At 31.0% G+C, this 11,134-nt stretch overlaps 1 protein-coding gene across 2 annotated transcripts; it reads left to right on the top strand.

Moving 5' to 3' along the window:
• Positions 1-1,949: 1,949 nt before the first annotated feature.
• LOC149221056 (vesicle-associated protein 4-1-like) lies at positions 1,950-5,715 on the top strand. Of its 2 annotated transcripts, none has more exons than XM_089384988.1 (8): positions 1,950-2,222; positions 2,563-3,139; positions 3,608-3,678; positions 3,839-3,920; positions 4,090-4,202; positions 4,655-4,732; positions 4,852-4,974; positions 5,153-5,715. In XM_089384988.1, the coding sequence occupies exons 2-8, from the start codon at positions 2,893-2,895 to the stop codon at positions 5,210-5,212; spliced, it is 774 nt and encodes a 257-aa protein (XP_089241114.1). In that variant the 5' UTR covers positions 1,950-2,222; positions 2,563-2,892; the 3' UTR covers positions 5,213-5,715. The 2 variants fall into 2 exon arrangements, with proteins under 2 accessions (XP_089241114.1, XP_089241113.1); XM_089384987.1 differs by having other exon boundaries at positions 2,530-3,139.
• The last annotated feature ends 5,419 nt before the right edge of the window (positions 5,716-11,134 follow it).

Raw genomic sequence — 11,134 nt, 5'->3', positions numbered from 1 at the left:
TTTGGAATAAAATTTAAAACTACTTTTAATTGGGAAAGAGATTGTCTTTTTTATACATAAAGAAACATGTTAAGATCTTAAGACCTAGAGACATGGCAAATGTGAAAGTTTACCTTTTTTCCTTGAGCAATATTATTGAGTCACTTTGCTAATAATAATTGTCTCATATATATAGCATTTTTAAGAACATAAATATCTCTTTATTAACCCTTAAGTATAAAATAAAAAATATCTTAAAAGTAAAAAAAATATTTAATAATTAAATTAAAAAAATATTAGATTTTATTCTTATACATCTGCACAATATATCACTTTTCTTGTTAACCATTTTATATAAAACATCAACTAAAAATGTCAGGGATGACATATTCAACTATTTAAAATAAAACATATAACAAATAAAGTAGAAAAAGATGAGATGACATGACATGTTAAAAGGGAGAGGGGATTGTATTTAAAATGTTGTATAAACTATTTTGAAAAGCAAAACATGATGTATATCACTCATAATTATGATATATATTATTTATATAAATATATTCGAATAATATATGATATTTGTTTTTATATAAAATTATTTAATAATATATATTCAAAATGAGGAGAAATAAGTAATTTTAATTTTATAAAAAATATTTTAAAATATTTAAAGTCATAAATTTTATGATTGATTGATTTATTATATATTATTTATATATATTTAATTGATAAAAAGATAATTATATTGATAATAATAATATTTTAAATAATTTAACAAAAATATATTTAAGTTATGTATTTTTTATTTGTAAGTTTTTTTAATGTTGAGTTATGTTTTTATCACGATTAATTTGTAGTTTGAGTAGCAGTGATTTAAGGGTATCTAAATTGTCAAAATCATCTGGGATTATATATGGTTAGATTTTTATTCAGGAAATTTAAAATCTATAACTTTACACCATGAAATATTGTAACATAACATCCTCTCACCATCTATTTTACCCACCTTAAGCTAAAATATCAAATATTCATAACAATGGTATTTAAAATAATTTAACAAAAATATATTTAAGTTACATATTTTTTGCTTGTAAGTTTTTGTGAATATTTAGTTGTGTTTTTACTACGATTAACTTGTAGTTTAAGTAGTAGTGATTTAAAGGTATCTAAACTGTCAAAATCACTTGAGATTGTATCTAGCTAAATTTTTACCCAAAAAATTTAAAACCGATAACTTTACATCATAAAATATCGTAACATAACATCCTATCACAATCTATTTTACCTACCCATATATAAAAACATATATTTTTCTTAACAATTAACACAAAAATTAACACAAAGTTTGATTAATGTTCTAATATTTGTATAATAATTAAAAATACATTACAGTTATACATCTACATTTCCCACTAGGAGAATCTACCTCACAATCATTTCAGTGAGCATTTAAAATAGAATGGGGCTGAGGGGTTAAGATCTAGAATGTTCACAAAAGTTGGGACATTCTCGTGTTACGTATAAACATCCACCTTTAAAGAGAATGTTATCGATTAAAGTGAAATGAAAAACATTTAATTATTTCTATCACTTACAAACCACAAGTTGCTAACCACCAGAGGAAACCCAGAGCTTATCGCCCCTCAATGGTTTTCACTCCCACACGTCATTGCGGGGAGACATGGCATTGGTGGTAATGATTGTGAAAGCGAGTCCGCTAAAAGGAGGATAAACAAATACGCGAGTCCCCCTAAATTAGAGGCTAAATTAGGGGCAACCAAATCTAAGATAAATATGGCTGGGAACAGACAAAGCCTTTAAACGCCTTTTGCTAAAGGCGACTTTTAGTGGGCATATGCCTAATGGAATCAGGTGGGGGAGATAATAAAAGCTTTTGAGTTGACTCCACTTAAACATTTATTTATTTATATATTATAACATAGACATTTATTTATTTTATATTAAAACATTGTGGATTGTTATGTGGAAAAACCAATATGATGGTTTGGAATATCATTGAAGTCCGCTGAGTTATCAGAGTTGAGCTGTTTTCTTGAATCAAGGCGAGGTTCAGAACTGGAAATTGGCACGGATTCTTGCCCGGAATTAAAGATTTGGAGCCGGGACAGTTCTTCTTCAAGTCAATATACTCGTTAACTCGACATTTCCTGTGTAAATTTCATACGGCGAAACCCTTCGACATCTTTGCTGGTGCGCTTTGATGTTTTTAATCGCGTCAAACGGTGAGTTCTGCCCCGAGAAGGCTGATTTGGTGTGTTTACTGAATTTTCTGAGGTTCAATGGTGGATTTGACTGAATTATTTAGCTCTACCAACACAGAGTCTACCGAATTTGCAAATTTAAGTTTGAAGCCGAATTTTTAGGTTTCGAAGATGTACAGGAAAATAATGGTGAAAATAATGGTGAAAATTCACTAGTTTGGCAAATTTTCGAAGTGATTTTGAGCCACGCTTTCTAAACAAAATATTTTTGAATCTAAATTTGTTTTGAATAATCCAATTTCTGGCGTTTTTTTCTTGGAAATTGAAGTTAAAAACAGGCAAATCAATTTGTCCTTATTAGGGGTTAGGGAAATATTGATTTACGGTCAAATATCCACGAGGAGCATATGGACAGCAATTTTCAAGCGTGTTCATGACTTTTTAGCGGTTATTGTTGAAGCAACTAGCCTGAATTTTTTTAAAACAATGGATCACGAGTTTCGTGGAGAGTATCATATAAAACTGGAAATGTTAGGCCTAAAGCCGTGCAAGGCATGATCCACGGCGGTTTGAATTCTCGGCGTGTTTATTTGTATCTTTTAGTACCTGTTTGGCTACAAAGTGGTACACGAGCTGAAATTTAAGGTAGGGAAGAGTTTCAAAGCTCAAGAGTTTGTAGATCGCATTCAGCATGGCCGCTGCCGTTGAGTCTGGTCCGAGTCCGAGCTCGGAAAATGGAACTTTAACAGGGTGCAGACTCTGTGCATTGCCGTGGTGGCAAAAAAAACCTGCGGAAGGGCGTCAGGATGTATCTGAGAATCACAGCACTCGGCGTCCCCCTGTTCAGAATGGGCAATCTTTATTAGCATCTGCAAAAGCGTCGCTGTTAACCAGGCGCCGCCTCCGACTTGATCCAGACAGAAAACTCTTCTTCATGTGTAAGTTTTGGTTTATGAAACCCCAATTTGTATAGGAGTAATTTATTCGACAACGATGTTTGTGGTTCAATGCATTTTATTCCCATCCATGGTAGGTAGCTTGTTGGCAGGAGACCACGAGAAGTTCATTAACTATTAGAATCAAAAACAGAAAAGAGATCTGTAAGTAAGATCGAGTATCAATGACGATTTTGATCGGGAATGGACTCAAATTCAATGTTTTTTAACTTGCATCAGTGCTCTTTCTTTTCTATCATTTTCGTTTTCAGAATAAGTGTACGCTACATTAATAGATACCGGATCAAGCATTGCCAAATCTGAAAAGAAGTTTACGAGAATTAGGGGAAACTGATTGCTTTCTTAGGTTTTAAGTCCCACGAAACTAGGGGCGCGTATTGATAGCTCGTGTAGTCTTCTTGTAGTTCTTATTTTGACTTGAAACCTGAAGCCATTTTTATCGTTGTACAGATGAACCTGGAAAGCAAGCTTCCAGCGTTGTGAAGATAAGGAATGTCAGCAGATCGTCTGTAGCCTTTAAAGTAAGTATGATTAGCCTTAAGTTAAGCTTCGTATCATGCCAGAAGAGTTCAATGGGATTTAGGAAGTTATGTATACGTTGTCAATCCATCCAAATCTCATTCAAAGGAAGTTGCCTATTGTTTTGCTCTGTTACTAAATGTTTTTGAATGATGCTTGCAGTTCCAGACAAATGCTCCCAAAAGCTGTTTTATGAAACCTCCAAATGGTATCCTTGGTCCAAAAGAGTCCATAACTACAACTGGTAAAATACAAGTCCTGGTGCTATGAAATACTTAGTTTTACTTTCTGAGCTGGTACTTGGGAGCATGCATCTGAACAGTACCCTTTTTTTAATTAAATCAATGCTATGTTTGAATGTTATCTGTGGCTTCTAAAAGAGGTTTTCTGACAGTGATGATAATTTGGTGCAGTTGTAAAATTTGTAGAGCAGCCAGAAAACTCTCAGGAAAGGAAGAAGACGAAGGATAAATTCAAAATTGTGAGCTTGAAAGTAAGAGAGGGCGTTGAATTTACTCCGGAACTGGTAAGTGGAGTACTATTTTAGAAACTCTGAGAACCAATGTCCACTGCTTCCAACCCTTTTGATTCAGCAGGAACATACTGTTACTATACCTTTCAACCATAATTAGCCATTCTTGTCATGACTGGGACATTCATTAAATTTCTTTATCTTTAATTTTCTGAGTGCCCTATTCTGATTGATTTAAGAATAGCTCTTTTGTGTGGATTCTAGATTTTTTAATATTGGTAGAAGCTTACGTAAACTGTGGTTTTGGCATTTATTATTATTATAATTTTGATATTTTCTAAGATGTACTTAGAATCTGTGAAGTTGGATCACTGTTTTATCCCTTTGTAAAAGTAGAATATGTTAAATAATAATTATTTTGTTCTTTCTGTGGATTTAAGGCACTGAAAATGAAATGTTTATTCTTTTGTCATCAAAACTGAAACATTCATTGTCTTGATCTGAAGTTTGACGAGAATAAGGAGTCACTGGCAGTGGAGAAAGTATTGCGTGTTGTATTTCTTGATCCACAACGCCCATCCAAGGTATAATTTATGGCTTTTCACAAGATGGGCTCATTTTTTATTCAAGTCATTCAAATTAAATTGGTTTTACATTTATTTTTGTCACTCTAAAGCCCTGAAATGTTGGTTGTTTCTACAAGGAGCTGGAGAAATTGAAGAAGCGTATAGCAGAAGCAGAAGCTGATAACGAAGCACGCAAGAATCCTGTAGATGACAAGGCTGCAAAACCTCCTGGTCCTACAGAAGGCGTCCTAGATGAATGGGTAAGGATTTTGTTCTTTTGAGTATTATTTGCTTTCAAAGCTCTTTCCACGGATTGAATGACGGTAATTTTTCAATGAGACTTTGTTGTGCTGCTCATTCTCTGTACCTTAGATTGTTTCTTGAAGTTCATGTAACTGTTATTTATTCAGAGGTTAATAAATTATTTCTATGTTGTAGAAGGTACGAAGAGAGAGATATCTGGCAAGACAAGCAGCTGAAGGAGCAGACTCTGTGTGAATATATTAGATTTTTCTGAGGGAACAGCGTGTTTGTTCTGTTAGGAATCTTTTGATGCTTATTTTCTTTGGAGGTTTAATAGCATACAGGGGAAAATGAATTTGGACATTGTAAAATGGATGCCACAGTACAACATCCTTTTGCTATCTGTCAACATATGCAGTGCTGTTTGAGGAGAATCTTTCTTGTACATATAGTTTGCCATTGCAAACTGAGGTTCCTATTTATTGTAAGTATTAATTCCACTGTACTAAACATTGCTCCACTATTGTTCTTTAGCTTTTATACTTCTGGAGGTATGCAATTCGACTCCATCCAAGCACGTTAGGACTCTGCATTCGCATTCAGTAATTGTATCTCAGAGGAAGGAGACGGTCGTCAAATTGAGTTGATATCAACCTTGACAGTTTTGATCGGATGACAGAGCCTCTACGTAGGCTCGCTATTTCTTTCTGCAACTGTTTGACATGAATTGAATATATTCTTGATTTCTTCAAATTCAATTTAGTTGTTAAGACCATTTTATTTGAAGCCAATTTGGAAAAGATGCCAATTTGGAAAAGATGCCGTGTCTTGCCAGTCTTTTTTTGTTGAAAAAAGCTCGAGTCATTTGATTTATAAGCTAATTTGGAATCGATGCTAGACGATGCATTTTTGTGTTTAATGGATAGCTAATTGCTTTTGCTTGAACTATGGGGAGCTCTGAACTCCAACTTTTACACTTTTTACATGGCTGGGGTATTCATGAGATTTGATCTTTGGACCTCTGTGAGTTTGTTTCTATTACCAGGGAAATGACATTTAGTATACCCAGCGGTTTCTATGCTCTTTATGGATCGACATTTCTACCAAATATGAGCTGAAAGTTTAATAAGTTTATGCCAACTAAATTGTTTTATATACATATATGTTAAAAATTCAGGATACAGGAAACAAAGCCCTCAGACGAAGAAGAAGATGAATCAAGGGTACCGGCAAGTAAAGGAGGGGGTTACTGTTTGTCCCATTCGAGGAAATTAATTTCGAGTGGCAATCAACCATCTTCAACAAGCAAGCAGGGCCTGTAAAGCTAAATTGTGATGTTAGTTGAGGCAATATTTCCGAAGCTGAAAGCAGTGTCACCCTCCATTCCTAAACAACAAAAACACAGCAGTACAATTTGTTTGACAGAAAGTCAAAGGGGTCTACCCAATTTGACAGGCATTTTCGATTAAATTGTAGATTGAAACTTGACCAGCGGAGAAATGGGCATAGCAATGCAAAGTCAGTGTCCTTGGAGGAATCCTGGATCACGTTTGGGTGCTAATTGATATAATTCAGACAGGGAGGCAGTGCAATGGTGGATTCTGTTTTGGAAATTTTATTAGATCTGTCAGGAAACACAAATCATACTTGTTGGGTAGGAAGAGAGAAAATATGGGAAAGTGATTAATATTTTTGCTCGAGTTGCGATGATTATTTGTACTTTTGGGGGTTTCATTTCCATGATTCATGCCGTGTAATATATTTTAGTCTTGGGTCTTATTTGTATTTAGGTACAGAAGTCAGAGTCACAAAGGGTAGGTCTTATTTGCAGTCAGGTACACAGTAATGAAGTTGGACCATATTCATCTTGATTACTTACCAAAAAGCAATGTCCAACCATGTCAACCAGTTTTATTACATACCAACTTAAAAGAATCTTCCAACTACTTACCACCTATCAAAAGGCCTGGACCACCTAACAAAAGGCCTGGGAATGTGCTCTGTGGTCATCATAATTATACGTATGACAAATATAAAATCTAAGCTTATGACCCAGATAAAATCTAAAGATTGCACCAACAAACCAAAACCTTGGAATTTGCTGTCAAGTCATCATAATGATAACATGACAAAGAAATATAAAATGGAAAGATTCCACCCAGCAATATTCAATTAATCATAATAATTGAAAAAAACCCTCCCCACCTTTATGAGTTCCATGGCTTTATTTGTATATACACCACCAAACATGCATTATCCCATTGGTGGTGAGTTCTATGGCATTTTTTTTTATATACATCACCAAACATGCATTATCGACGTGCAAACTTGAAACCTACACAAACCTGAGAAGTACTCAAATCTCGAAAGTACAAAATAGGTATGATTAAAAAGATTAGAAGGGTTTTTTTTGATTGGGAATGATATTAGGGGAAAGAAAGTGTGAGAGTAAGTTATATTGATGTCTCAATCTAAGTATTTTGGTCTTAAATCCCCTTTGGAATTAAAGATATAGAGTTGAATAGGGAAAGGGGTTTTACAAATATAAAAATTCTATCTATGGAAGATCCTCAATGTTAAGCATACTTGTTTAGTGGAACATCCTGGAATGTTATATTATAGTTTTTTATACTAATTTTTTATACTTCAATAGTAGATAATTTATACAATTTAGTTTATTTTATTTTTTATACTATATTTTTTATACTTTCAATAGTAGATAATTTATACAATTTAGTTTAGTATGGAGGTGGTTAGTTCTCATTTAAAAAAATAAAAATATTTTTGATTTATTAGTTAATTTTATATATTTTTTGAACATACATTTAGTCTAATTACTAGTTTAGATTCATAATAACTTTGGATCTAGTTTAGATTCATCATAATTTTGGATTGGATTTGGAAAGAGATAAAATCTCTTTACGCTTTATAAAATGTTTGTAACTCAAAAGATTTGATCCCTCTAGACACTTGGTAGATTCTGAGTTAAAATGAATTTAGGTTAGTTTAATTATTAATTATATTTTATTTTTTATTTGAACTTTTTTAATTTTAATTTTAGTTTTATGTAATTTTTTTTGGTCGGCTAAGTTGTATGAGCCCTAAGATGTATGTATTTTTAAGAGTTGGATTGAGAAATTGCAATCGAGACACATGTAAACCATCAAAATCATGTAAACCATCAAAATCAACTAAGAATTTCACTTTGACTTAGGCCATACATCTCAAGCTAATTATTTTACATTATTTTTTAATGTGTTATGACTTTTAATTTTCTTTCATTGTATTGTCCCAACATTCTATCATACTCATCGAGCACACTTATTAGTTTGATGTTATGCCAACATTCTATCATAGTCATCGAGCACACTTATAATTAGTTTGATGTTATGCTCTATGTTGATGTTATTTGCGTGTACTCAATCCTTAATTGATGTGTGTTTTATTCTTCCATATCGCTGTTGCAGGTAGCGCCTTCCTATCACCCACACACTTTTCCATCTAATTGAATGTTCTTTGTGATGTTTCTTTCTTTTGCACTACATGCTCTATCCTATCATGTGTTCGCTGTGTTGGTACTTTGATTTTTTTTAGATGCCCATCATCAATTTCACCTTAAAAAACCATTCTATCTCCATCAATAATTTCTTCCTTCTATATTGGTCTTCTTATTAATATTTTTCAAAAAAACCGAGGCATTATTTTTGTTTTACTCTATCCTTGAACAAATCATTAAACAAACACTTGGTCTCTAATTGCATGATTCACGTGTTCCCTATCCTTCAACGCTCGTGCCAAATTTGTCAATTTTTATTCGCTAGGCTCCTTGGAACTTGTCAAAAAAAAAAAAAAAATTAATTAATAAAACAGCATAGTCTCTTCATAGGGCTCGTGTCCACAGTCTCATTAATTACTCATTAAAACTAATATCAAACTAACGAATCTAAACATGCGTAAATGTAAATGCCATTTAGTGGTAAGGTTTAAACACGTGAGCTAAATCGTAATATGATTAACAAAATTAGCTAGGGGAGACCAATACAATAACATTTATAGTATTTCTCATACAATAACAATACAATATTTATAGTATTTTCCACTTGCCATGGGTTTGAATATTTTTTTTTTTATAGAATCTTGATTAGAGCTATAACATGACAAGATTATCCCAAATTCCAAGTAACTTCGAAGTAAAGTTTTGTATAAAAATATTGATTAGAGAGCTATAACATGATAAGGTTATCCCAAACTCCAAATAACTTTGAAGTAAAATATTTAAGGTAATAAATATCCAACTGAGCGAACCAAAGGAATCTAGTGAGTAACCAAAACATAAAGTATTTACAATTCTATCAATCTACATTCAAGACTTCTATGTCATCGTTTTGATAACTCATTCTTGATCCTAATAAGATTTGAGTTATGAGTGCTATTTGCTAATCACTTATTTACGAAGATAGGGATAATCTTTATTTACAAAGATTAGAATAATGTTGGTGATGAAGTTGCTTTTTGTGATTTATTTTTTATAAATTTTAAAATAAGATATTAGAAAACAAGTTTGTTCTTCAATAATATTATTAATTTAATGAAAAATTTACTAAGTTTTATTTTTTCAGAGGTTGAATCAAATCATGATCTTTATGTTGATTTTGAAAAATGGTGATGCAACATCTTTTTTTTTTTTCATTTTAAGATTAAAATTCTAACATATTCAATTTTGGAAATAAAACCAAGTATCATGATTATAAAAGACATAAAAAAACCATGTCTAAAAAATTGGTGATGCAAAATCATTTTTTTTTAATGTTATTCGGGGTTAAAATTCAAATGTTTTTCAATTATGAAATTAAAGACCAAATATTATGATATTATGATTTTGAAAAACATGACAAAACACGCAAAAGTGGTGATGTAGCATCATCCCTTTTTTTAGTATTAAATTTCAAATATTTTCCAACCATCACATTAAAGACCAAATATCACGAGTAAGAAAAACCCTAAAAATCAACCCTCTTTTTGTTTTGTTTGTTTTTTTAAATGTTTATTTTCAAGTGTTTTTCAAATTAAGGACTAAAATTACCAATTAACATACATTTGGACCTTGACCTTTATACCATAGAACAAAAAAAAAAACATAAATTCAACTATAAATCTAAAAGTGGGATTACATAGTTTTTGTTTAATTATTATTATTATTTTTTAAAACTTTTATATATATATATAATATAGGAAAACATTTTAAACCAAAAATAAGGAAAAATAGAAAAAATTAAATACATAAAAAAGAATACAAAAAAAATCAAAATTAAAAACAAGGTCTAGTTTAATTAAATTAAAAAATAATAAAACAAAAATTTCATCCCAAAAATACTAATAAAATATTGTATTATTGAATGTCATCACCAATCATATATGTGTGTGTTATAACTAAATTTATTAAAATATGCTTTTAATATAATAATAAGTTATCTTCAATTGGAAATATAGACAAAAAAAAATTATAATTCATGAAAATGAAAACAACAGAAAAAGAAAAATGAAAAAAAACCAAAAAACAAAAAGTTAAATGAAAAAGAAATAAAATTAAAAATGAAAAATTAGTAAACTAAAACCTCAACCAATCACCTTACAAATAAATAAATTTAAATAATAATAAAAAATAACAAAAATTGAATTCCTAGTATTAAACTATGGATAAACTACATAAATTTTTGGTCAAAGACAAACTAATAGGCAGTGCAAAAGTAAAACAATAAAATAAAATAAAAATAAAACTAAGAAAACATTTCAAACAAGTTTAATATGCAAAGTTGCTTCTTAATCCCTGACTTTTATGCAAATAGTAATTGATAGCAATAATTGAATGCATGAACAAATTCACAAATCTAATAGTGAAACACATGAAGTAATTAATGAACGGGATAACTTTGGAGCAAAATAGAGATAGGTGCATAGATGATTTTGGATAAAACATTAGCTCTGACATCATTATTTGTTACAAAAGTTAAGAGTTTATTGAAATGCGCTTGTGCACATTTTATTCCATCTTTATCTTAATGTGACCATATAAAGAGGAGAATTTACAATAATTGGTATCTTTTTATTAAATAATATATATATGATATAAATAAAATAATCAACTTTTTTAAAAACTAGTTATTGTAACACACTATT

Source organism: Pinus tabuliformis, chromosome Q (genome assembly GCF_031772625.1).
Source record: "Pinus tabuliformis cultivar Carrire ecotype Pingquan chromosome Q, CPIR1, whole genome shotgun sequence".
Lineage (NCBI taxonomy): Eukaryota > Viridiplantae > Streptophyta > Pinopsida > Pinales > Pinaceae > Pinus > Pinus tabuliformis.
The sequence above is the reverse complement of the archived record's forward strand: the minus strand, read 5'-3'. Positions and strand labels throughout refer to the sequence as shown.